General features: G+C 35.4%; 4 protein-coding genes and 1 pseudogene across 4 annotated transcripts; 2 read left to right on the top strand and 3 right to left on the bottom strand.

The window, feature by feature from the left end:
- Positions 1–2909: 2909 nt before the first annotated feature.
- Positions 2910–5051, bottom strand: EP3 (homolog of carrot EP3-3 chitinase). The gene is made up of 2 exons (XM_023664295.2): positions 4614–5051; positions 2910–3496 (listed from the first exon to the last, which is right to left on the bottom strand). Exons 1-2 carry the CDS (start codon positions 5011–5013, stop codon positions 3090–3092), a joined length of 807 nt encoding a protein of 268 aa, XP_023520063.1. The 5' UTR covers positions 5014–5051; the 3' UTR covers positions 2910–3089.
- A 1111-nt stretch (positions 5052–6162) lies between these two features.
- On the top strand, positions 6163–6846 carry LOC147786383 (uncharacterized; annotated as a pseudogene).
- Positions 6847–7332: 486 nt separating this feature from the next.
- Positions 7333–10546, bottom strand: LOC111782679 (signal recognition particle 14 kDa protein). Its single transcript, XM_023663475.2, has 4 exons — positions 10388–10546; positions 8197–8290; positions 7986–8095; positions 7333–7632 (listed from the first exon to the last, which is right to left on the bottom strand). Exons 1-4 carry the CDS (start codon positions 10388–10390, stop codon positions 7483–7485), a joined length of 357 nt encoding a protein of 118 aa, XP_023519243.1. The 5' UTR covers positions 10391–10546; the 3' UTR covers positions 7333–7482.
- Positions 10547–13644: 3098 nt separating this feature from the next.
- On the top strand, positions 13645–17805 carry LOC111782811 (putative inositol transporter 2). The gene is made up of 5 exons (XM_023663615.2): positions 13645–13988; positions 14081–14151; positions 15206–15649; positions 15723–16322; positions 16971–17805. The coding sequence occupies exons 1-5, from the start codon at positions 13853–13855 to the stop codon at positions 17442–17444; spliced, it is 1725 nt and encodes a 574-aa protein (XP_023519383.2). The 5' UTR covers positions 13645–13852; the 3' UTR covers positions 17445–17805.
- A 1744-nt stretch (positions 17806–19549) lies between these two features.
- Positions 19550–22113, bottom strand: LOC111782812 (F-box family protein). Its single transcript, XM_023663616.2, has 2 exons — positions 20451–22113; positions 19550–19987 (listed from the first exon to the last, which is right to left on the bottom strand). Exon 1 carries the CDS (start codon positions 21686–21688, stop codon positions 20471–20473), a length of 1218 nt encoding a protein of 405 aa, XP_023519384.1. The 5' UTR covers positions 21689–22113; the 3' UTR covers positions 19550–19987; positions 20451–20470.
- Positions 22114–27728: the final 5615 nt, after the last annotated feature.

The raw sequence follows: 27728 nt of genomic DNA, 5'->3' as shown, positions 1-27728 counted from the left end.
TTAGAGATGTTCAATTATGTCTCGCTAAGCTTTAAAAGAATTATTTTTCTTTAGAAAGTTTTAAAAAAATATTAGAACACGCAAATAATTATAAGACATACATGACATCATTCACATGTCATCCAGACCAACCAGGTTAATAAGACAATAAAGCAGCCAAACATCCCTTATTGGCTATGCCCACTTGACATGGACGGGTGTGGCCGCCAGAGCCTTCCGCCTGTCCACACATCCGCCGCTGATTTATCCATAAATTTGAATGTCAACATTGCACATGCCGTATTAACTATGTCACTCTAATTAATGCTTAAAGTTTTTCTTTTTTGAATTAATTTCTCTATTTCCTCATTTATCCGCTCCAATTTATTTATTTTACTTTATTTTAAGCCGAATAATGGATGAATTCATGAATTACGATAATTTTGATACTCTTTCTATCTTAAATCATTACTGAACTCAAAAGTTAGTATAATGAGATATGATTTATACAAATTTGTAGTGGATTCCATTTTCGGTACCGACAGTTGGTACTTTTCAAGTAATTTTGTGTTTGAACTGTGAATAAAACCATAAACGGTGAGAACGAGGCATAAATAGTGATGCTTTAGATCGTGAATGTCATTGAGACGGTCATCCTACCTAAACTCACCATCTCCCATCATCTCTGCCCTCCTCCTGGTGCCATGAAATTGGATAGGAACAACGAGATGAGCTCAGTTTTTGAAGTTCGTATCTATTTAGTCACTGAACTTCTAATTTTATATCAATAGGTCTCGACATGTATATTGTTGATTATATTCAATAGATTCTCGAATTCATCGATTTTGTATAAATAATAGATCTTTAATTTATTTAAAATTTATTAAAAATTTTAAGATTATTACACACAAACATCAAATCAAAATAATTTATTAAATAAAAAATTAAAAGATTATATAATTTATATATGATACATTTTTTAAGTTTAAAGAATTGCCTTCAAAATTTAAAGAATAACTTATGATTTCTATATAAATAAAAAAAATAAAAATAAATAAACAATGAAAGAATTGTTAATTTATTTAATATTTTATGAAAAGAATTGTTAATAAATAATTTTTTTTTTCTATATATTATTCATATAGAGACTTAACCTTTAAAATAAACAATATTAGTATTCAAAGTGATATATTTATTATTATTAGATTAAAAACATATTAGGTCAAAAAAAAAAAATCCATATTACAATAACATTGTAGGACTCCGCTTAGAAATGAGATTTGAAATCCAAATTTAGCACTTAATGACTCCGACATTTTTCAGCGACATGACCATATTACCAACCGTAGTCATTCCAACATGCTTTGTTCCCACTCACGTGCATTCTAGAAAAATTCTTAGGAGATCATCCAACATAAAATTGTTCAAAGTAAAACACATTTAACTATATAGTTTCTATGATTGAACCACTGAAAAAATGAAGGTGCACTTTGTCAGTATATGTAGTACCTTTCATTTCCTTTAAGTATTTCTTAGTCATCATATCGCGAGAACCAAGAACCGAAAGTGTCTTTTCTTTCATAATTTTTTAGTTCAACAATTATGAGGGTGAAAGATATTTAAATATCAATATTAATTAAGGATCGCTAAATGTTTTATTCACTAAGCTAAACTCGAACCAATTATTACCTAATAATCGAACTATTATAGCATTAAGTGTTAGGTTATGTCTAATAAAAGTACCGTGAGAGGGTGTCGACCTAAGCATCACTCGACAATAACGGACGTATATTGTTGAAACCTAAAAGGGTCTATATAATTGGCATTAGGCATTAGCCAAAAGAAACCCAAAATTGAGCCCCATGAGTCCAAGGCTCGTATACCCCATTTCACAAGAAATGCCCAACAACAACAATTCATCAAAACCCATCCTCCCTAACCCACCATCTTCCGGCCAAGCATCGCCGCCGCTAACCCGATTCTCTGCAATTGCGCCGCCACGCTCCGGCGGGATTTCCAGAACCCAAATCCAAGTTACTTTACAGACCATTTATGAAGACGAAAGCGAGGACAGAATGTGCCGGCGCCGGCGCCGCCATTGTTATGAGCGTAAACCATCTTTCTCATTGGCGGCTCTCTCTTGCTTTCGGCCTCTTCGATCGTTGAAATGCTCTTGATTGAAGCCCCACCCATCTGTCTCTGTCTCCTTGGATTTAATCATATACTTCCAACTCTGTTTCATCTAATTTTGTAATTTTCTTCACCGGCGATGAACTTCCTTTTGGGTTTTGTTTTTGGATCTTCAATTCCCTTTTACTCTTCTTCTTTCCATAACTTTTCGCCTCCAAAATTGACAGATATTATCCATTTTAGCCTATTAGTATCACCCGTGCACTTACAACTCAAGCACACCGCTGACAAATATTATCTACTTTGGCCTATTAATATCACCAGCACACCTATGATCCAAGCCCACCGCTAAAACAGATATTATCCCGTTTGGCCTATTAGTATTACCAGCACACCTATAACCCAAATCCACCGCTAAAACACAGATATTATCCATTTTGGCCTATTAGTATCACCAGCACACCTATGACCCAAGCCCACTGCTAAAACAGATATTATCCATTTTAGCCTATTAGTATCACGAACACATCTATGACTCAAGCCCAATGCTAACCAATATTATCTATTTTGGCCTATTAATATCACCGCTTTAAAATACATCGAGAGAGGTTTTCGTACCCTTGTAGTAAATGTTTCGTTTTCCTCTACCACGAGGTAATATCTCACATTTTTAATTAAAAAAAAAAGATTATTATTAGTTTTTTTTATTATTGATCTCGCCTTATTTAAAAACAATAATATAATAATTTTTCTTCTTTAAACTTGTTACATGAAAGTTCAACGGATTCTGAAAATTGGTATGAATTTGTGAAAAATGCAACAAATTTTATTCAATTTTAATGAAAATAATAATAAAGTCTAAATTGATAAAAAAAAAAAAAATATATATATATATATATATATATATATATATATATGGATTGTATGGATCATACAAATTTATTAATGTTCTAAGACAATTAAGAAACTTAATTAATGTTCTAACAAGTCAAATTATCTCCAGGGGCAACTCCGAGTTGGTTACAGTACTGAGTGTAGTACTCGACCCGTCGTTGAACGGTGGCAGAGTTAGCGCCGTCGCATTCCAGGGCGCCATTGATGGCCCGAATGGTGGCGCCGAAGCCCTGGTTTATGACCGGCCTCACGAAGTTCATCCAGTACCAGAGAGCGGTCTTGAAGGACACCACGGGGTTGGTTGCCACTATTTCTGGGTTGTTGAGCCCATCGAACCCGATGCTCTCCCCTGCGGGCCCGTAGTTGAAGTTCCAGGATAGCTGGATTGGGCCTCTCCCGAAATACCCCTTGTTTGGGTTGCACGGATATTGGGTGTTCTCTTCGTCGCAGTAATCCTTTGTTGCCCCATCTATTTCTTCAATGAAGCACAAATCTGCACACGAAACCCTCATAAATTGTATGAACTATGACTCACCGCAATGATATGATATTGTCTACGATATCCTTAAAAAGTTTATGGGTTCACCACGACTCTCCACAAAAATTCATGAGTTCGACTTAGTTTTAGAGATATTAGAAACCACGACTCTCCGCAATGATATGATATTGTCTATGACTCCCCACAAAAATTCATGGGTTTACTACGACTCTCCACAAAAATTCATGGGTTCATCTTAGTTTTAGAGATATTAGGAATCACGACTCTCCACAATGATATGATATTGCCCACGACTCTCAACAAAAATTCGTGGGTTCGTCTTAATTTTAGAGATGTTAGGAACCACGACTCTCTACAATGATATGATACTCTTCATGGCTCCACACAAAAATTTATGGGTTCACCACGACTTCCCACAAAAAATTCATAGGTTCACCACGACTCTCCACTAAAATTCATGGGTTCATCTTAGTTTTAGAGATGTTAGGAACCACAACTCTCTACAATGATATGATATTGTCCACTGCTCCCCCACAAAAATTTATGGGTTCACCACGACTTCCCGCAAAAAATCATAGGTTCACCACGACTCTCCACAAAAATTCATGGGTTCGTCTTAGTTTTAAAGATGTTAGGAACCACAACTCTTCGCAATGACATGATATTGTCCATGACTCTCCACAAAAATTAATGGGTTCATCTTAGTTTCAGATAGGTAGTTGGAAGGGGACGAAGAGAGTGTTTGGAACAACGACTCTTCACAGTGGAATGATATGTTGAGGATTGTTGGGAGGGAGTCCCACGTAGGCTAATTTAAGGAATGATCATGTGTTTATAATCAAGGAATGCATATTCATGAGACTTTTTGGGGAAACCAAAAGCAGACCTATGAGAGCTTACGCTCGAAGTCATGAGGCCTTTTGGGAAAGCATGATATTGTCCACTTTGAGCGTACACTCTAGTGACTTTGCTTTTGGTTTCCCCAAAAGGTGTTATGGTGACGTATTTCTTGGTAATAAAATCATGATCATCTAGTTAATTAGTCAAAGTCGAACATCATGAGCCAAAATGAGATTATTTCTTTCAATAATCCTTAACAGAGAATACTTACGTCCAGTCTCGTGAGTAACATGGCCGAAGAAGGCGGCGATTTCTCTCTTCGAATCGTCAACGGACCCGATTCTTCCAAATCGGTCAAACGATTGGAGGGCTTCAAGGAAAGTTGCTCTGCTGTAGAATCCCCGACCGGCGCAACCAGCATCCGCCTGGTTAATAATGCCGTTGAAGAACTCCTCCGTCACGAAATCAGCCACAACGACGTCGTTCACACTGGGGGTAAGAGGCGGGATGTTGCAGGGGCCTTCTCTGCATCCTGTCCCGCAGAAATCGTCACCGGTACCGCAGAATCCAAACCTACTGCAGCACAGCCCTGCCGCGCAGCCGCAGTTCTGCGCCGCTGCTCCGGCGATGATTCCGACCAAAGTCACCGTTAATAGCAGTGCCCTTTGCATGGCTGTGATCGTTGTTTAGAGATTGATGGGAGGGAAAGGAGAAGAGAAGAGGAGATTTATAAGGGAGAGTGAACTTTGACTTTTCAAACGAGAAGACATTTTTGGTCAATTTTGTAGTCTCAATAATTGAATTAGTCAACGCGTTTGGTCAACTTTTGGTGCGTTGAAAATTTAGGACCCGAACAATTAGATTAAGTCTAAAAAATGTCCTAACCCAATCCAACTCAACCCATAAACACAGCTAATTTCAGTAAAGTAATTTATTTTTTAAAATAAAATTTGTATTTATTGTATATACTTATCTAAACAATTAATTTCTAATATTTTAATTTAGTATTTAATAGATTTGTAAATTTAAAAAATGTGAAATAAATACGACTAATGTTACCTATTTTAATAAATAATTTAATTTAATTTATTTTATAAAAGAAAAGTCATGAATCCTAAGCAATGAAAGGTAGGGGAGATGGTAATGTCTAATTTTTGGATAAGTCAAAAGTGGAAATAAATAATCAACAAATGCATCTTATGAACCATATTTTCTCCAATTACATAATGGGTTCTCATTTGAAAAATATTTGAGCCACCCAAAAATGACTTTTCTAGATCAATATTATTGAAATTCATATCAACAAATTAATGAAATAATTATAATTCTTGTAATTCTTGTACTAAAAAATGAAAATTAATTTTGACCATAAATTTAAATAACTGTAATAAATATATATTTTAAACGTTTTAAAGTATAAGAATTTATGGAAAATTTTAACTCAGATCATCTCGAAAAAAAAATTTAACGAAAATAAGAAATGAAAATTATGTAAATTTAGATGACAATGTGGAGTGGAGTTGACCTAAAGACATCCATTATTAGAGAGTGTTATGGCAAACTTCTTCCAACTCTCTATTCAACTGTGCATTTTGTGGACTTCAAATATTAATTTTAATTAATTCAATAATTATGCCTGAATTATTGAACCATCTAACTTTTAAAATATTAATTGATATTTTTATATATTAAATTAGTTTCGGGTTGTCTGGTTAATTATCGTGCACGTTTTATCAATATTTATATCTACATTTTGTTGATATTCAAAACCTTACACCATTAAAACGTCACATAGCTTCCACCAAATCAATAAATCCATCATGTGCCTTGTTTCTAAGTCAATATATCCATCGTTTTAAAACGTGAGAAGTTTTCGCACCTTTACGAGGAATAAAATGTTTCGTTCCCTTCTCCAGCCGATGTGGGATCTCATAGTTACGAAGTGCTCTGGTGAACCTAAATGCAAATGCATCTTATTTCAAGCATGGTCTACTAGTTTTGAAGTATAAACATGGGAGGATTGGATTAAAACATGATCGGTATTGCTTCCTTATTTGGTAGCAAGGGAAAGAAGTGGTGATGGGGTGAGAACATCTCTTAGTTTGTGATCATTGGTTGTCTATTCTGTTCTATTCTTCGATCAGTAGAGGACAAAATGAAAACAAAGAGTTCTATGATGGTGGAGTGGTGATGGGGGCGGTGGCAGTGGTGGTGGCGGGGATAGCTCTAGTGGATGTGAGGATGATAGCAGCCTTGCAGGAATTATGGAAGAGACGCTGCAAGTGTGGTACCTCTAGACTAATTATTCATATGGTAACAAGAAGTTACAACAAAGCTTGGCTTATCTTTTCCTGTTTATTCATGGTAACATGAAGTATCTAGTTGGAGGAGGCAAGAGCGCTGGTTTGAAGCGATCAATGTACCAATGGGGAAGGTTTTACTAAAAACTCACTCAAAAGAAGCTATATGATGATGAGAATGTTCGAAACCACGACCCTCTATAATAGAATGATATTGTCCACCTTGAGTAAAAGTTCTCGTGCTTGGCCCTCTACAATGGTATGATATTGTCCACCTTGAGTAAAAGTTCTCATAGCTTGGCTCTCTACAATGGTATGATATTGTCCACCTTGAGTAAAAGTTCTCGTAGCTTTGCTTTTGGTTTACCCAAAAAGGCGCATACCAATGGAGTTAGTGTTCCTTACTTATAAACTCATGACTTTTCTCTTAACTAGCCAATGTGAGACATCTCCTCTCAATAATCCTCAACAAAATTCAACCCGTAAAAAATCAGGGGAAAGATACCGTTCAAATGAATTATCACAAGAACTATGAAACTCCTAACAGTTCCAAAAACCTTGACAAAACTGGGTTGGGAAGTCTGTATTCTGCTTAAATGAACCAAAAGTAGTTACTTCCAGACAATTCTACAGTAAAATTACATGTATATTATAAATCTTGTTGTAAGTAAAAAAAATGGCCAAGCAAAGGACAAGATCAAGTATTCTTCCCTCTTCATTCCAAGAAATTATGGGAAAGCATAACACTCATCATCAGGTCAAAGGATCATCGTGAAAACAAAGGTAACAAAGAAATAGTTACACTACCTTGAGGACCTACAGAAGCAAGAGAGCCTCTCTTTACACTTTCCTGGGTTTTTTCTTCAGACCCTTCTCTGCCTCTGCTGCCTTCTTCTTGTCCTTTCTCTCTCTCTTTTTGAGAGCAGTCATGTGGGCTTTAAGAATGGTTGAGTAGGAAGCTTGAAATCTCAGGTGATCTTTTGCTCCAACCTAGCCAGTTCATGGGAAAATGTTACAAATGCTTCGGATTCAAGTTCGAAACCTCCGAAATAATAAAGATAATAAGATCTGAAGCATGTGAAATGGCTACATGCTTATTGAAGTTCTAATAAAGGGTTTGGTTTATGATTGCCAAAAAGAATGAAAACGAATAAAAGATGATTCAAAACTCAAGCGGAAGAAAAAACTAGTTCATAAAGAAACGAGGTCTAAACACAGCATCCTTAGCTTGAGTAGATTTAGAATTTACTAGAAAAACTTGAATGCTGAAGCCAAATTTACAATTAAGAAGAGAGAGAGAAGAGGAGAGGGGGGAAGACTGTAGGAGATGAGTGAATACTTACAGAAGTTGAAATTGTCTTCTTTCCGTCAGTTGCACGAATGAGGCATCGATACTCGATGGGTTGACCAGCAGTGGTCATTTTATTTCTCTGCACTTTGGACTTCAGTGATGCTACAACAATATGAGATACAAGATAGTTTAAACCTAATCAGACTCCTAGATATTACCAAAAAAGTACATGAAACAAATCAACAACGCTGATATGCACATACAGCGTTTTAGAGTAACCCAGACTGAACCCTTCTCGGTACTGCGCTCAAACAGGCTGGTAAGTTCATTGAGAAAAGGGTCTAGCTGCAGTAGAACCTAAATCAAAAGAATAGGAACTTAACAACGTCAAAATCAAACTAAAGTATCTTGTTCTTGAATGAAACATATGATGTTAATTATGCATACATTTCAGAATTTGGATGGATAGATTCCATAAACATATGATTTTGATTGTTGTCCCAATATCAGTAAAACAAATAATGCCAATTATGCGCATCTCACTGTTCGGACAAATAAATTCCATAAATCAAGCCAGTTCAAGTATTGTTCAAATACCAGTGAGACAACAACTAAACCTGATACTGCAATTGTGTTCTTGCCACTTTTCCATTTACTTAATTTCTCGGTTGTTTGATGTTTCTTGTCATTTTCTGCGACATACAGTCAATCCTATCAAACCTTAGTTATTTTCAGACTCTACAAGCGTACATCTTCAATAGATTTGAAATCTTCTGCTAATCCTACACCGAAGTGATATGTAAGCACCATGATCCTGGTATGTACACATGACTTCCAAGTAGAATCTGCAAGATTTTAGCAACAACATTTCCGACTGCAGTAAATTTTTGGCAACTGTACACAATTCCAATAGTGAATCCTCTCTTTGGTGGAAACTCATGAGTGTATATGCCTGGGTGAGCTCATATAAACAGTGGGATCACTTCTCTTTGAACTCTTTGAAGAAAGAATTTGTACGTTCAGTGATCATTAATCAAACCATAAGGGTCGGTCGATCTGGCTTTTCGATTCAATGGAAGCTAAAATTTCAATCAAACAAAGTTAGAAAGAAAACATTGGGGAACCTATTACAGTGCTTAAAATATAAACACCTCAACATCAGGACTTATCCTTAGCTCAATACATATTCAAATTTAACAACAGGATAGTTGAGTCTATATATAAAGCCTTGAGTGAGAGAGATCCTAAAATTCTTTCTATTGGACCATTGGCAGAGAAAATTACAAGGTTGCATGAGGAAGTGTTGGGAGAAAAAAATCCCCAAGACTAATCCAAAATATGCAGAAGCTGCAAATAAACACAGGGACCATAGGACAGTGTGATGCAGCGAGTTTGGGTATGAGGCTAAATCCATGTCCAAACAGGAGAAATCCATCCCAAAAGTTGAGAGAAGACTTTAAGAACAAAGTTCTATTTCAAAATGATTCAAAAGCTTCCTATTACAATCCGAAAGTGGCTATTTATAGTCTTACAAGAAAATAAGATAATTAACTAATTAATCTAACAACTAAAGTAATGTTAAATTATGTATACAAATAACCTAACAATCCTTCTACATCACGGTATGTCTTGTCCAATAGGAATTTCTAACAAACTATGGATTCAAATACCATATAACTTACATACTTCTAAAGTTTAGCTACTCAAGACTTTGCGAAGTATCATGAACCATATGAATACGAATTGGCCGAATAAACTCAAAAGCGAGTGTAACATTCAAGGGAGCAAATGATGTGACATAGCACTTGAACCGTTTATCCTAGTTCAGCCAATACCATCAACCAGTCGATATATTCTTTTGTCATTTTCTACCATAAGGGAATAAGTCCATTGATTGGTAGTTTGTTACGGACCAAACTGCCATTGAAGAGTCTAACTTGACAAATTCGACAATTCTTTTTGCCAAATTTGAATGAGAGAACTAAAATTCGTGCAACAGAATTGATTCATACCAAGATTATCAGCCAATAAAAACCCAAAAATGTGATCAACTAGACATTATATCATGATTAAGATCAGAAACACACAACTAGGCCCAATTTTCTCCGCTCAAATAGAAAAACCAACCATTGAAAAGGAGACCCAGCTGAGTAGTGCCCGTGGAACTGGAGAAAGTGTGCAATGCAGTACACGCAACTTGAATTTGACAGACCCATAATTCCAATAATTAACAAGAAAAATCCTGAAAGAACATGTACACATATATCCAAACGGAAGTAAAAACTAATTTCTCCGACCGACATACACTCCGTTAATTAGGTCAAATTCTGTCATCAAGATCAATGATTAAAATGCAGATTAGAACAGCGTTTTCAACAATCGAGGTAGCTGTATCGTGAAAATGTAGAAGAGTTCAATCAAGACATGAGTAAGACGAAGAGAAAAGGAAACTACCATGGCGATGGCGATGGCGATGGCGATGGCGACGGCTATGGTATGGATCTTGAGAAGCACGATGGCCTGGTCCGATCGACGTCCGTTCAACGGAGTAGACGATCCAGTAGCGACAGAGAGAGGGAAAACAATTATACTTTTTGTCCGATAACAAAATCGGACCTCCTAGGGGTGTAAATCAGTTCGGTTTAATCGAACCGACCGATTTGGTTGTCTGTATGAGTGAACCAATCCGAACCAGTCGACCAGGTGGATCGAGTTGGTTCGGTACGTTTTCCGTTGGTCACTTGATCTGTAAAAGGGTAAAAGGGGGATTTTGATTTTGAAAATTCTCGACAGAAATGCTACTCAATTCATACACCTAATAATTAAAACTTTAAATTAATAATCGGATAAATTTAAATTTTAAAATTTTATAAATAAGTTAATTTAGACATTTACACCCAAACCGAAAAAAATACGGCTCAAGTAGCAATTTATGAACTCGAGTTACTCAAAAGGGTTAGTATTCGAGAATACATTTGGTTTTTTATTTGATTGGCTCGCCTTGACCTTTCTAGATTGTTCTCGAAGCGCTTTGATCGTTAGTGTAACGACTTAGGCCCATCGCTAGCAGATATTGTCCTCTTTGAGTTTTCCCTTTCGGGCTTCCCCTCAAGGCTTTAAAACGTGTTTGCTAGGGGAAGGTTTCCACACTCTTATAAATGGTGGTTTGTTCTCCTCCTCAACCAATGTGAGACATCACAATCCACCCCCTTCGAAGCCCAGTGTCCTCGCTAGCACTCTTTCCTTCCTCCAAGATGTGAGACCGCCCCCAAATCCACCCCCTTTGGGGCCAGCGTCCTTACTAGCACACCGCCTCGTGTCTACCCCCCTTCGGGGAATAGCGAGAAGGCTGACACATCGTCCAGTGTCTGGCTCTGAAACCATTTATAACGGGCCAGATCCACCGCTAGTAGATATTGTTCTCTTTGGGCTTTTGGGCTTTTCCTTTCGAGCTTCCTTTATGATGTCCCACATTCGTTGAGGAGGAGAACAAACCACCGTTTATAAGGGTGTGAAAACCTTCCCCTAGCACACGCGTTTGAAAGTGTTGAGGGGAAGCCCAAAAGGAAAGCCCAAAAACGACAATATCTGCTAGCGGTGGATCGCCCATTACAATTAGTATAGCCAATAACTGAAAGAATTTTTTTATTAATTTAGTGAATTGTCACTCAACTAAGTTACAAATGTCAAATATTCTTAATCTTTATAATAATTTTAAAAGTACTGTAGGGTTAGACTAGATTGAGTTATAACACTATTTTCGAGTTAGTTAGGTTGACCCAACCAAAAAAATGTCAACCCATGTATGGTTGAAGATTAGGTAGTCTTGATTGTTCGGATTCTTAGTCATAGGAATACTCTTACCTTTTTTAGTTCAACAGTATACACGAGTGCTGATTCGAACTTTGTATATACCTTAACCCAACTCCGTTCCTTCAACCAATAATTTTACTTAATCGACTCTCCTATCAATACAGTCAGAAATTACTATATATGAAAAATATTTTTTAAATCGGATGAGTTGATATCTATTATCTTCCATATATATACAAAAGAATATTAATTGGTTGGGTTTGCCATATATATACAAAAGATGAAAGTGTTCATCAATCATCGTCTTCTTTTGAATGAAGAATATCAATCCCACTTTAAGTAATTAAGCTTTTTCCCCCATTTTCCCATACCTCTTTTAAGTCATATTCATGTTCTTAATCAAATTCCAACCCTCTTTCTATTGGTGGATTCCAACCATTTTATATTCTCTACTTTTAAATTTCAATCGTCGGGATTAGATTAAAGATGTTCATCTATAATACCCGAGTAAAAGAGAGATATATGAACAAATTGAGACCACATATGAATGAAAGTTGTTAACTTTTGGTAGCTCAATCATACAAACTCCAAATTTAAACATAGTTGGGCGGTGAGAACAAGGCATCCTAACAATACTTGTGTGAGATCCCACATCGGTTGGAGAGGGGAATGAAGCATTTCTTATAAGGGTGCGGAGACCTCTCCCTAATAGACACGTTTTAAAACTTTGAGAGAAAACCCTTAAAGAAAAAACTCAAAGACAACAATATTTGCTAACACATTTCAAATCGTGGACGTGAAAATGGGTCGTTATTAGTATTGTTGGACTCGTAATCCACGAACTACAAACTAAAAATATCTTTATTCGTTGGAGGACATTATTTGCACTTATGGGAAAAAGGGTTTTGCATTTATCTTTGATTGAAGCACTTTATATGAAAGGAAACAATGCTTTTGGAGAAAATATTTGCATCAAATTGGAGTTTTGCATCAACTTTTTTAAAGCAACTTCCAAGAACCACACATCACACTTACCCGTTTTCACTTTCTAAATCGAACTAGTCATCCTATTACGTCCTTTTTTCTCCCCCTAAGAATTAGGTCATTATTCTTCGATACTTGTCACTCGTAATTATATTAACGTATTCTGAAGTATTTTTTGACTCTCCTTTTATAATTTGACGGAATATATTCCATTATATTTTGTTTTTTTTTCTTCTTATTTTTAAGAATAACATCGATCATATTTTAAATATTTATATTCCGAGTTAATAATATTAAAAATAAAATATTAATAGTCTTTGTTAGATTTTTTTTAATTTAAAAATATAATAACTAATTTAATTGATATACCAAAACTCTTCTTTTTTTTTTAGTTCTAAAAATTATATATAATTTTTTTTGACAAATTCAAATAAAATTACAAAAAGTATTAATTTTTTTAATTAAAAATTAATATATACTTCTTTTCACTTTTTTTTTTAAAAAAATATAATGCACATGCTGCATTTTTTGACTAAACTTAACATAAATTATTATTTAAATTGTCATATCAATAAAATTATGATTAATGGGATTAATCAAGAAAACAAAAATTTTAAATTAATTTTTGTGTCATTCTGACGTCATCCCTAAGTTTGAAAAATAAAGCTGATAAGATATTTTTTTTAGTATAAAGTTTTTTTTTTTTATTAAAAATCATCATTGTGCTATATTATTGGCCACAAAATTAATTTTTAAACACATGAAAAAAAAAATATTATTTATCGATGTATTTATATTTTCATTACAAAAAAAGAAAAAAAAAAAAAAGAACATTTTAGAAAAATCATGAACTTTATTTTAAACATATCATGGACTGAAATTTCTCACGCGTTGACTTTAGTCAACGTCCCATCCCCTGCCATTTCTTTCTGCTCCTCTTATTTATTCACTTCTTTCTCTTCCATTTTCTTCTACCCAGAAACCAAAAAGGACAGAAGAAAAAGACCCATTTCCAGAATTTTCTTTTATGGGTTAAAGTTCTTAGCTTTTGCTAGAAAACCCATAAAGAGTTTGGTTATTTCCTTTTGGTCCCTGTTTGTGTGTGGGTTTTTAGAAGGGGAAATGGAGGGAGGATTCCATGGAAGCAGTGATGGTTCAGCTTTCAAACAATGCTTCTCTCTGGCTTGGAAGAATCCTTATGTTCTTCGTCTTGCTTTCTCTGCTGGAATTGGTGGACTTCTTTTTGGCTATGACACTGGTGATTATAATCTCAAACACTTTTCTTCTCCATTTTTGCTTGGATTGAAAATCAAACGGTGTTTTTTTAATGGGTTTTGTGTGGTTTTGCAGGAGTCATTTCTGGAGCTCTTCTTTACATCAGGGATGACTTCAAGGCTGTGGATGAAAGCACTCTTTTACAGGTGATTAGTTGATTTATAAGCTTGTTTAGTAAAGAATTTAAGGTTCATCCCATGGGGTATTAAGAATTTTGATCCTTTTTTGTTTACTTTTCTATAATTACAAGCTTGTTTAGATAAGTTGTGAGATCTAACTTCGTTTAGGAGGAAACGAAACACTCTTTATAAGGGTGTGGAATCCTCTAACAGACGCTGAGGGGAAGCTCGAAAGGGAAAACTCAAAGAGGACAATATCTGCTAGTGGTGGGCCTAAGCAATTATAAATGATATCAGAGTCAGATATCGAGTGATGTGCCAGCGAGGAGGCTGTTCCCCGAAGGGGAGTGGGTAGACACGAGGCGGTGTGTCAGTAAAGACTCTGGGCCCCGAAGGGGGTGGATTTAGTAGTAGAGGTTCGAGATGCTGGGCCCCGAATGAGGTGGATTTAGTAGGGGTCCCACATCGATTGGAGAAAGGAACGAGGGTCAGCAAGGACAAGGACGTTGGGCCCTGAAGGAGTGTAGATTTAGTAAGGGCCGCTGGGCCCTGAAGGAGGGTGGATTTAGTAGGGGCCTCGAAGGAGGTGGATTTAGTAGGGATCCCACATCGATTCAAGAAAGAAACGAGTGCCAACGAGAACACTGGGCCCTGAAAGGGGTGGATTTAGTAGGGGTCCCACATTGATTGGAGAAAGGAACGAGTGCCAACGAGAACACTGGGCCGTGAAGGGGGTGAATTGTGAGATTCTACATCAGTTGGGGAGGAGAACGAAACACCCTTCGTAAGGACGTTTTAAAAACCTTGAGGGAAAGCGGAGAGCCGTTACAAAAGTCTTCCAAGTAATTTTGTGATTAGTTTTGGGGACAAGTGTCAATAGCTGATTGTCTTCATCTTTCAACCTTTCTCTTATCCACTAGATTTCTGTATTGTTTCTAGATGAGTCAATACTTACCTTGATAAACAAAAGTTAATTAGATGTTTAATTTTTCTTAAGCTTTCTAGAAAAAGTGTATGATAATTAAGAGTTTCTAGCAATGCAAGTGAAGCTCCTATTGATGATGGTATTAAAATCAAACAGGAAACCATAGTGAGCATGGCAATAGGAGGTGCCATAATAGGAGCAGCAATGGGAGGATGGATGAACGACAGATATGGGAGAAGAACTGTAATTCTCATAGCAGATTTGCTCTTCTTCATTGGAGCTGTGGTAATGGCAGCTTCACCCGCCCCTTCCCTTCTCATTGTCGGTCGAGTTTTCGTCGGACTTGGTGTGGGAATGGCTTCCATGACCTCCCCTCTCTACATCTCTGAGGCTTCCCCTTCAAGAATCCGTGGTGCCCTTGTCAGCACCAATGGTTTTCTCATCACTGGTGGCCAGTTTCTCTCCTATCTCATCAACCTCGCCTTTACAAAGGCACCAGGCACATGGCGATGGATGCTTGGGGTTGCAGGCATTCCAGCTCTCTTGCAGTTTATCTTAATGTTCTTGCTTCCTGAGTCTCCTAGATGGCTATACCGCAAGGTAATATCATCTTATCGCTTTCGAAAGTTCAAGAACCTAATAGACACGAACTAACCCGTTTCAAGTTGAACAGGGAAGATTAGAAGAGGCGGAAAGGATACTAAGAAAAATATATTCGGAAAATGAGGTAGAGGCGGAGATTCAGGATCTTAAGGAATCGGTTGAGGCCGAGATCAAGGAAAAGGAGTCTTGTGAGAGGGTTAGCTTGATGAAGATATTGAGAACCAAAACAGTGAGAAGGGGGCTTTATGCAGGGGTTGGGCTACAGATTTTCCAGCAATTTGTGGGCATAAACACAGTGATGTACTACAGCCCATCTATAGTTCAGCTGGCTGGCTTTGCTTCTAATGAGACAGCACTGCTGCTATCACTGGTCACAGCTGGGCTCAATGCATTGGGCTCCATTGTGAGCATATATTTCATTGATAGAACAGGGAGGAAAAAGCTTCTAGTGTTCAGCTTATTTGGTGTCATAGTTTCTCTTGGTGTGCTATCAGCAGTGTTTCATGAAACAACATCTCACTCTCCGTTAGTGAGCTCTGGAGCCAGTCCACTCAAAGCTTACACATGCCCTGACTACACTTTTGCTAGCAATGCTGCTTCTTGGGACTGTATGAAGTGTTTGAAAGCCTCATCTCCTGATTGTGGTTTCTGTGCTTCAGAAGCTAATAAGGTAACAAAAAAACACAATACCAATCTAATTATTAACCCGTTTAGAATGATTTTTCGTAGCTAAAACCACGTCAAAATGAGAGAGGTCTTAAGAATATGCCATTGGAGTGATTTCTTGAGAACTTCCCTATGAAAGGACTAGAGTTTAGGTAGGAATAGTCTTCACTCTCAGAAACAGTTCAGAGTTTGGATAGGTATAGTCTTCACTTTCAGAAACAGTTAGAAACCGTTTAAAGTTTGGGTAGGAATAGTCTTCACTCTTAGAACCAGTTCAAGACAAGTAGATAGCGTGACTAGGTCGTAGGGAATGCAAGAAAATGCTAGGGCTGTTAAGTGCGGAATTTTGAAACAATCCTATTTGAGTGGTTTCTTGAGAACTTTCCTACGAAAGGACTTGAGTTCGTTGAGAATTGTCTTTCACCCTCAGAAACAGTTCAAGACAAGTATGTAACAAGAGCTGTTAAGTACCGAATCTTGAAACAATCCTATTTGAGTGACTTCTCGAGAACATTCCTCTAAAAGAACTTGAGTTCGTCTGTAAGAATAGGGACATATAAATAGTGCGACTATGTCGTAGGGAAAATGCTAGGTCCGTTAAGTATCGTGTTCATTCTTTTTTGTTGATGTGTTTCAACATTATTGTTTGCAGCTGTTTCCTGGAGAATGTCTGGTAGCTAATGAGACCGTGAAGCATCTATGCCATAATGGAAACAGGCTATGGTACACCAGGGGATGTCCCAGCAGATTTGGGTGGCTTGCACTCATTGGTCTTGCTCTCTACATCATTTTCTTCTCTCCAGGAATGGGAACTGTGCCATGGATAGTGAACTCTGAGATATATCCTTTAAGGTATCGTGGAGTGTGTGGAGGAATAGCAGCCACAGCCAATTGGGTATCAAACCTTATTGTTGCTCAGTCCTTCCTATCATTAACCCAAGCAATAGGGCCTTCCTGGACGTTCCTGATATTTGGATTGATTTCAGTAGTAGCACTTATGTTTGTCCTCATATGTGTGCCTGAAACTAAGGGCCTTCCCATTGAGGAGATCGAGCAGATGCTTGAGAACAGGGCTTTGCATTTCAAGTTCTGGGAGAACAGGACAGATCTGTTGCCCAAAAGCTAAGACGCCTGAGAAAAACAGTACCCATAAGTAGTGTTGTATAACATGTGTTCATACAAGAGTGGTTCGATTCTATAGTGTTCGTGTTTGTTAATGGTGTCAATCGTGGGTAATGTGTTAATTCACATAAAGAATTCTCCAAAAGGGTCGCTGTGATTGCTTCTGCCACCGTCTATCTTGCTGGAGGAGTGGAATCAGGCTTAGTCGGTGGCCTTGGTGCCAATCGCCGCCACTGGGATTCAGTTCTACGATCTTCAAGATCGCCCAGCAAAGCCGTCGAGTGGCTGATTGAAGCAGCTTCCGAACCCACCATCATCCAATCATCATATTTAATAATAATAATAAAAAAAATCCATTTTGTTTCCCTCTTCTTTAAATCCATTTTTTAATGGCATGCCCTGTTCACGCTATTAAATAGGGTGCGGTCTTATAGACATCGGTTAGTGCTTAGATATCGGTTAGTGCTGGGCTTAAATTATTACAAATAGTATTAGAGCTAGACATCAAGTAGTGCGCTAGTGAGGACATTAGGTCCCGAGAGTATGAAAGGGTAGAGAGTGAAAGGAGAGGAGGGCGTGTGTTCGAGTTCAACGAAGACTTCATTTGACGTGCATTCTCAACTCTACCAAGCTAAGAAAAGAAGATGTTTCATGTGAGAAACAGCTAATTCATTCATTAATTATTGTTTATTTGATTAATCATTCTCATAATTGATGGATTCAAGCAGCAGCTAAGTCTGCATTATTTAAGCTGTAATTAGATGGATGATACTCATCTATGACAGGGAACCAAATATGACACGTGCATATAATATTATTCCATGTTTATGTATATACTATGATCATCCATCCAATGATATTAAAAATCCTGTTTTTTATTCCAGAAATAATTGACATACAATGATCATCCAATCTAAGAGAAACAACAAATTACCAGTTGTTCATGAAGGGTCAAGATTCTTCGGCCTAAACAATAACAAAATTGAAATTCGAACAACAAAAAAAAAAAAAAAGAGTGAGTGGAAATGGACTCCCATTCATTAGATAGAGAAGATCGTCGAGATTTCATGATCCGCAGCCAAACTTCAACAACTTCGTGCCAGCCAGTTGCCAATAAACTTTTCAACCTCAAATAAGAAATGATACTCTAAATCATAGAACTATAATGAAATATACGACCAACTAACATTTATCAAATTTGAAAACGGGGCAAAAGAAATGATTCGATCCTCTTATTTTGATTTTTCGAACCGAGAGGTCCACGAATCACCACAACATGTGCAAAATAGGACCAGCCAGCCAAAGTAAGGAAGTGCTGCACTAGTCCAAGAGTTGAAAAAGCAACCCTACTTACAACGTTTTAAGCCGAGTAGCATGGGGCACGTGGGATACCGCGTGAATCAATCAACCTGCAATGCACCTAATGGTCACCCTAGAGTCTAGAGCTCAAGGAATTTTCTCTGGTCAAAACATTCCAACTCATTTTCTACACTATCATTGATCAATTAACAAGAAAAGTGAACAACTTTCTCAAGCTGAAGCAGTGGATAAGCCATGAACACACCTGACCTACCAAACAAAAAACACTAAAAAGCTGTTCGAATGGCTGAAAGCACAGACGACATATTAGGAACAAGATAAGGTCCATCGCAGACACGCCAAGGCCAGTTTTTGAGTGTCGCCATTCAATTTCAAAACATGGTCAATGAATTTGGCACTTACAACTCAGCTTTCTCATATTGTGCCAATATTCCATGCCCCACTCACATTCTACATCTAATGATATGCTCAGTTGCATCATTGCACAATAATGAGAAATAGCAGTGTACAAAGCCTGTTGCCTAATAATAGAGCCTTTTCCCCATTCCGTGTGTTTTTCTTTCCTATCCCTTCCCGGGGAATCCCAGATCCCATATCCGTTGGGGAGGAGAATGAAACATTTTCTTATAAGGGTGTGGAAACCTCAAACTAGCAGACGCGTTTTAAAAACCTTGAGGGAAAGCTAAAAAAGAACAATATCTGCTAGTGGTGAGCTTGGGCCGTTACATTACACTCATCATTCAGACACTAATCATACGAGTTAACAAGTTCCAGGCCAGCATGAAGAGATTATTTAACAAAGGCTTACATTTATAAACTTCAAACTATATCACATGAAATCATAATGAAGAGTCTTACCTACAGTATTCACATATACAGGATGGACAGAAGTTAAGGGACTACAAACTCAAAGCTTTTACAACATCATTCTAGCTGGCTGTTTGTCTGCACTCCAAATAGCAAATGCCTGTAACAAAAACAACCAGCAGATGCATTTTTCACTATTACCTTTACCAAAAACGGTCAATCGTTCGTATTATGATAATGCCAACGACGAATGAGTTCTCTTTCTTTCCCCCTTTTCGTGCCACTCCAGTCAGAAGTTCGTTTCATTGCCTTCCAGTTATCCGAGGCCGCACATCAATCAATAAGAATCGTTCTTCCTCATTCTCATTTTCTAAAGGTATGCAATTTTCTCCCGCCCTTTGCACCATTGTTCTTCTATACCTGAAAACCCAAACTCTATACAGTTACAGAATAAGAAAAGTTAAGGACTTTGAAGTAGCCTAAACAACTAGACGAGGTCGAGAAGTAAAATGTCGCCAAACTCACCATGATATCAGATAACTAAACTCGTTCGATGTACTTAATACACATATATAAGGAGCTGCTTTTGAAAAACAGTATGAAGTGGAGCTAGTTATGATCAAATTCACTTAGAAAGACCCAACCATTCACAATAATTGACCAATGTATTATTATCCCGTTATGAATCGAAAAACAATATGCACAAGGTTCAGTTCACCCAAAAAAGAATCCAAATTAGCATTCTATAAACCATGGGGTCGAAGCCATGGATGACGAGTAAATTCGGTTGTACATAGACATAATATAACGAAGAATCCAACATATGAACACTCCTTGAAGGAATCAAAAACTAGAACGATGCTTGTATGCATTAAAGATTTACCTCGAATTACTAATGTGCTTTTAGAAAGAGTTCATCTCAAGGCAGTACGTTCGCCTCTTAACTAACATCTTTGCAGCAGTCCTATATGGTTCTTCAAAAGCTGTTGAAGCCCAGGAGCAATCAGGAACATCCTTCTTGACCGCAGACTGTTCACTAGGCTGAATAGCAACCAGTGTAGCGCCTTTCAATATCAACCCATTGGGCAATTCTAAGTGCGTGGCATACCAAAGCCTCATATTCAGAGCTGGTACAAGGGTTCTCTTAGATGCCGAAGAAGCAGACAAGGGCTTCACCCTCAACTCCTCAAGTTGATCTTTGTTCATGCATAGCACCCCTTGTCCATCCGCATCAGTTAGAACCAAACTATCCAAGGTCTTGTGATCTGCTATTATTGGTTGCAGCAGATAGTGCCTGGCTGAAGCCGCAATAAGCGAACTAATCGTCCACACTACTCTCAATTTTAGACCTCCATTTGTGTAAAAGGATTCGGGTATACTCCCATTATCATCGCTAACGCCGCCATTGCCAATACAGAACCCCCCATCAGTCCCATTATCTTGAAAAATCGAAGGCTTGAAAGAGCCGGGGTGAATCACCGAAGAAGCACCCAAAATCACACAATTATCCAAAGTGGATCCGAAATCGGCTCGCCATCTCAACAATACCCCATCATCAATACCCAATTCCCCACTCGGAAGCTCGATCCGAAGGAGTCGAATCTCATTGAAATTCTTGAGAACTTGGGTCGGAGAGTGATGGGTCACTCCACCTTGATCAATTTCACCATCCTCTTCGGTCCCAACCGCAAGAGAGGTGGTAGAGGAAGAGGAAACCAAACTCGAGGACGCTCGTGTCTGACCCAAAAACTGGCTCAACGCTTGGAGGGGTTTGACAATGCCACCAAATACTAAACGGAAAATATTAAAAAAGGGACCACGAGATTTACCAGAAGAGGAAGAGGAAGAAGACGATTCATCATCAGAAATAACACAATCCACACGAACAACAACGTTCTCCACCTGCGGCACAAGGCAATGGAACCTTCGAGAAACAACGCAGCATCGACCAAGAGCCTTCACGTCACCGATCTTGTTGAAAATAAGAAGAAGAAGGGAATCAGGAAGACGATCGAAGTGGTCGATACAGGAAGAAGTGGAAATGGAGGCGGAATTAACAGAGAACGGAGAATCAGGTTCGGGGTAGATCTTAGATGTCAGATCTAGGCGCAAGGACGACATTATTAAAGGGAAACACACAGAGAGAGAAAGAATGGCAGAAATTGAGGAACAGAGAAGATGGGTAAGGCGGAAATCAAAAGGGATGGCAGAAAACAGAGATGGGATTTGCAGGGGAGGCGGAAATGTGCGTATAAACAAGATGGGGGAGGGTAGATCCGAGTGGAAGAAGAGAAGAACCAGAAATTAAAACCCTAATCTGTTGAAAATCAGAAGAAATTGGGAGATGGGGAAGGAGAGGGTGGGAGAGAAGAAGAGAAACGGAGTGGAAAGAGTCGAAGAGAGAGAGATTAGAAGGGGAAGAAGAGATTCATAGATCCACGGTTTTGTCTTTTCAGAGAAGAAGGCGACATGAAAATGATGGAAGAGAGAGAAAGCTTGAGAGAGAAAATAACTCTGTTTTTTAGACACTCTTACCTTCTCCTTCCATTTTCCCACATCTTACTCTTAAATTTATATTAAACTCTACTACCTTGCCCAACGCTACCATTCTATACTCAACCAGGTTCATATCGTACGCTCCAAGCTACGTGGCTCCACCACATCTTGCATATTTCGTTATCGTACAAGTCATCAACCGTCCTCAAGCCAGCCTAAGTAAGAAGCAGCATCACAACATTCTATTCTCAACGAGGCTCATGTTGCACGCCCAAAAGCACTCGACTCCGCTCCACTGTGCTGTTGTCAAACACCCTCGACCTCCGACCACCACACCCACACCCCAAGCATATGTTTAATTATGTTAAGCATAATAAGAAAGGTTCTTTGGGAAATAATTATGTTATGTCATATAATTTTCGATTGTGTCTCAAGAAAGTAATTCAAGAAATTTACTAAGTTAAGTAGGAGAGAGTGTCACAATCTCACCGAGAGAAAGTAGGTTGTGACCTCACATGCAAGACAGATAAGAGACGACTTTTAAGTGGCGCCCATCCGACCACATGAGGGTCAAGATTGAGAAGTATCATGATGTGACTGAAAAAATCGGTGCATCATCCAACATATTAAGAGTATGCATTAAAAAAGACACTACATTCAAAGTAGGACGAAAACCATATTTGAACCAAAATAATAATTAATGGAGAAGAAGGTGTGACAATTAAAATAAATAAATGTGAAAATATGTTTGATGGTAGAAAAATAATATATATTTAATATAAAGTAATGTAAATTTAGATGAATAATGTGAACATATAGTATATAAAATAAGGCAATAAATAAGCATTCAAATAATAGAAACTTTAGTTATTAATGAAATTAAAATGGTCACATCAACAATATTCATTCTATTCACTTCCAATTTTGTATGATCATCAATACAACTATTATTTTTCTAATATTTATATATAATATATAATAATAATAATAATAATAATAATAAAATGAAGAGAGAGGAAAAATAAACAATATATAATGGGAGTGTTAAGGTGGGGGCAACTACTGCATAACTTTGGTGTGGTGGGTCTAGGGTCATAGCCAAGTTGTGTTGGGCCAACTGGTCTAGAGCCTATCTTTTAATTATTTTAATATATATATATATATATATATATATATATATATTTATTTATTTATTTATTACTACCTAAACCCCTATAATCCTAACTAATATTAAAGTGTCACTAATAATTAATATTGTTTTTTTTCTTCCAAAAATATTATTTTACTGAATGTAACTCAAGTGATATAAAATTTAGAAATAAAGGAGAATATATATATTTTCACTCAGCTCACGGTATATATATTCCGTCAAAATTTGAATTTTTAGAAATTATGTTAAATATTATTATATTTTTATTTATGATATATTATTAAATTAATTACGATCTCTTACTTTTTTTTTATATAGAAATTAATCGTAAAATTTGAAATTATTAAAAATAAAAAAAAATATTAAAAATAGTAAATTATTTCAGCTATGTTCTCTGAATTCCTCGTGGATAATTTTTGTCTCAAAATTTCTATAAACAATATATGTAGAGGTTAAATGTTTGAATCCTTTCTGCATTATGTTATTTAATGAAAACACAATAATTAAAGTGCGATTTGATAACGATAATTTTTTCACCTTCTTTTAAAAACCCGTCACATCATTTATAACTATAAAATCAAATTTGCTATATATAGTACGACAATACGTAGAGTTGAAAGATTCAAAAATTTAATCTTTTTAACTAGAAGTATATACATAAATCAATTGAATTGAATTGTATTCAAGTTGATGAGATATAATAATTAGAGTAAGTCGAAAATGGAATATTTTGCTTAACTTTTTGTATGGACGTTCAACTATTTTACTTAATTCTCTATTAACTACGTATATATTTATTTTTTTATTATTTTTTTTTGTTTCAAATTTTTGCAACAAGAAAAATCCCACGTGCCAAAAATAAAATATTTTTATTAGATGGAGTACTTCATATATATATATATAGCCATATATAGCCATATTTATGCATGTAAATAATTATAATATCCTATCCAATATAAATAATTTTAATTTTAATCTAATAAAAATATGTGTTTATTGTTTATTTAATTTTATAGCACATCAATAAATGTGGAATAAAAATTATTGAAAAACTAATGACCAATCCCATCCAGGTATCACCCACGAAGGGTTGATTGGATTAGATGACATAAAAAAGAATCAATGATAAAATCAAAATTATAAATAAATAAATGAAAAAAAAGGTATTTTTGCACGTGCCATATCTTGGAAGCAATTAATACAAAGTGAATAAAAACTTAAAAAAAAAATAAAAAATTGCCTAGAAAAAACAAAAATATAACATGATTGAATTCCATAAGGTATAAATCGTACTAAACGTACATAACACGATCATAGTAATTTCAGAAATTTATGATATTAAATTCATGAATGAATAAAATAATTTGGGTACTTATAAGCTCGAGAAAAATTGAACAATTCTACTAGTTCAACCACTATAAACTGGTTTTATAGTGAGTTAAGTTTGATTTTGGTAGAAAAATTAAAATCTCTCCATTTTTTAAAAATTAAATATTAGCTCTAAAAATTAATTTATAGACTGATAAACTGACTTAAAAAAAAGTCATATTACTTATTAATTAAATAAATAAATAAATAATAAGAAAATGCTAAGTTAGCTTGAGAGTGAGAAAGATGACTAAATAAAAAAATAAATATACACGTAGATTAAATTATACGTCGGTCTAATATCTTTTTATTTTATATTAATTATTATCCTAACTTATCTTAATAATTATAAATAAAATGATAATTAATAAAAAGGGATAAAGGGAAAAATAATAAATAAGTTTAGGAATACATTTAATATAAATGGCGTAAGCCTAAAGAGGAAATAAAGACCAATAAGAACACGTGAAACAAAAATTTGGAGTGGCAATTCAAGTAATTATGTGGAAGTGAGGGGTGGATTTTATTTTTATTATTAAAAATAATTGAAGTTTGGAATTTATATATTTTTCAATTATATGTAAGTATTTGTCATGTCATTTGATTGGATAATTTTGAGTCAAATTGCTATAACATCTTAAAATTATATTTTGGAATATTTTATAACAATAATATTGATTTGATTCCATAACTAATTGATTATATTTATTAGTGCTCAAATGGCTCGAGAATTTGATCCACTCGGACTAAACAAGTCAAATCATAAAAGTTCATTTCGGTTATATTTTTTTTTTCTGGTTTGGGTTAGGTCGATTTTTTGAAATTAAAAAATTTAGATTAGTTCGTGGGTTGACATTTGTTTAGTTAAGTCAACCCGATCAATCTAAAACATGGCTTTTTAATATTATTATGAAAATTAAGAATATTTGACATTTGTAATCAATATTAGTGAGGCTGAGTTGTGAGTATTTGATATTTGAGTTTTATGACATTTTAGTTATTAAGGTGACGATAAACATAATTTTTTTTAAATAATTAAAAGAAAAGAATAATTCAACAACTCAACCCGAAAATAAAAAAGTTAGATTTGGTTTAGTTGTAAACTCTATATAGATTGATTCCGTCACCAATCTAACTACCTGACATTTTGGGTTAGTTCAAAAGATTGTCCAACTTAATTAGTTACGCCACTACACATAAATATACTATTAAAAATATGTATTTTTTCTTATGTTTAATAAAATTTTTGAATTTTAATATTTTATATCTAATAGATATTGTAATATATTTTTGAGTTTTGAATTTTATGTTTAATAAGGCACATAATTTTAAAAGTTTAAAATTAATTTTATTTTTAATAAAATGGGATCTACTATTATTTAAATAAAATACTAAATTCGTCAATAACAAAATTAAAAGTTTTTAAACCCTTGTCAAAATAGCACTTTGATAGCAGCGGATTGTACAACATCAACTTCTAATCAACAAGTGAGTTAAGCTTATTCGTTCTCACGTCGCCTACGGCCAAGCAACGTATGCTCGAACTTTGGCCCTGGTTCAAGAAAAAAGTTTTAGAAAGCGGGGCAGAGAGATTTTGAAAAATAATTTTGAAACAAGATTTGAGGAATTGAAACTGGTATTATATGAGAATGTAAGCAAAAGGCAACAACAACGACTTACTGCATATAAGTATTGGATAGGGAGAAGTTGACAACTAATTATATCCCATGTAGTACATTTTGGGGCATTTTAGCCCTGGTAGGTGTAGACATGATTTTGGTGAACGATCATACACCTTCATACTAACCCAATATGAAACCGTAAAGACCTATCTACGATGAAAGCATGTAAAAGGGGTTTGAAACGGGCATGCAACCATGGAAAAACACGTCCTGGACAAGCAAGACCGAGACATCTGTCATGCAGCCATTGATAACACGTCTTGAACATACATGACTGTGACATCCTTCCCTACTCAATTGATTGACGTCCTTGTCAACCAATCCAAACAAGCAAGACTAGGACATTTATCATGCAGCCATAAACAATATGCTTTGAACAAGCATGATCGTAACATACTTTTAAAAATTTAATAAATTTATTAGGTATAAAATTAAAAGTTTATGGATTTAAAACTTAAATTGTTTATTAACTTCTTTAATAAAAAAAAATGCAGCTAGCAAATAAAAAAAATAATAATTAAAGTACTCTTATTTCCCTTACGTCATAGCATAATTTAAATAATTCATGATCATGAACTTTATTAAAAATAAAACTCCAAGAAAGAAATAAATATTTACACGAATCATTCAAACAAATTAAAAAAAAAAAAAAAAATGACGCCAAAAATAAAATTGTGGATATTTATAATTAGAGATATATAGCAAGAATAATTTGATACACTTGCATAAATAAATCCAAAATAAAAATTATTGCCTAAATATTATAATAATACAGCTAAGTTTATTTATTTATTTATTATTTCTATAAATTTTCAACATACATTAATGTAGTCCAGCTAACTTAGCATTATAAATATTTTAGGACATGACCCACAATATTTATTTATTTATTTATATTAAAATTTTCTAATAATAATAAAAAATTCAAATTATTGTGTCTCTAATATGTCCCTTCTCTTAGTGTAAAATGTGCATGTCTCTTATATTATATACTTCCTCTATTAATTATATATACAATTCTACATGATTTGAAAGAGTAACCATTAAATAAATCTAATTACTCCTTAAATTATATAATTTTCATTTAATTCAAAATTAAAATATTAAATATTAATGATTTCGATCATCTGTAAGTATCCGAATTGAGTTAGGTCAGATTGTTTTGAGTTAGTTCGAGTTATTTATTCAAATTTATTTATGTATTTGCAAATTTTGATGTAAAATTTATTACTCAGCTTTAATATATATTTTAAAAAATTATGCAGTTAAATAAATATACTCACAAATGTATCAATTTTATTTTAAGTGGACTCAAACTAACCTAAATAAGTTGATAATTCAGATAATTCAATTCAAACTAGACAAATTGGGTTGACTTGATCTCGTTGTTCGGGTTATCGAATTATTTGAACACCTCTGATTTATATTGATTTAAATAAGATATGTTTAGTGTAACAGCCCAAAC

Source organism: Cucurbita pepo, chromosome 20, assembly GCF_057944985.1.
Source record: "Cucurbita pepo subsp. pepo isolate OVF chromosome 20, ASM5794498v1, whole genome shotgun sequence".
Taxonomy (NCBI): Eukaryota; Viridiplantae; Streptophyta; class Magnoliopsida; order Cucurbitales; family Cucurbitaceae; genus Cucurbita; species Cucurbita pepo.
Note: the sequence above shows the minus strand (reverse complement) of the source record. Positions and strands in the feature narration are given on the sequence as shown.

Bases quoted from the DNA above. Each gene is read 5' to 3' on its own strand.
- EP3 (XM_023664295.2), bottom strand. From the start codon at position 5,013: ATGCAAAGGGCACTGCTATTAACGGTGACTTTGGTCGGAATCATCGCC. The intron at 3,497-4,613 runs GTAAGTATTCTC...TTTCGTGTGCAG, and splicing joins TGTTACTCACGAGACTGGAC to ATTTGTGCTTCATTGAAGAA.
- LOC111782812 (XM_023663616.2), bottom strand. From the start codon at position 21,688: ATGTCGTCCTTGCGCCTAGATCTGACATCTAAGATCTACCCCGAACCT.
- LOC111782811 (XM_023663615.2), top strand. From the start codon at position 13,853: ATGGAGGGAGGATTCCATGGAAGCAGTGATGGTTCAGCTTTCAAACAA. The intron at 15,650-15,722 runs GTAATATCATCT...CAAGTTGAACAG, and splicing joins CTAGATGGCTATACCGCAAG to GGAAGATTAGAAGAGGCGGA. The intron at 16,323-16,970 runs GTAACAAAAAAA...TATTGTTTGCAG, and splicing joins GTGCTTCAGAAGCTAATAAG to CTGTTTCCTGGAGAATGTCT.
- LOC111782679 (XM_023663475.2), bottom strand. The intron at 8,096-8,196 runs GTATGTGCATAT...ATATTGTTGTAG, and splicing joins CTGGGTTACTCTAAAACGCT to CATCACTGAAGTCCAAAGTG. The intron at 7,633-7,985 runs GTAAGTATTCAC...TGAACTGGCTAG, and splicing joins AGAAGACAATTTCAACTTCT to GTTGGAGCAAAAGATCACCT.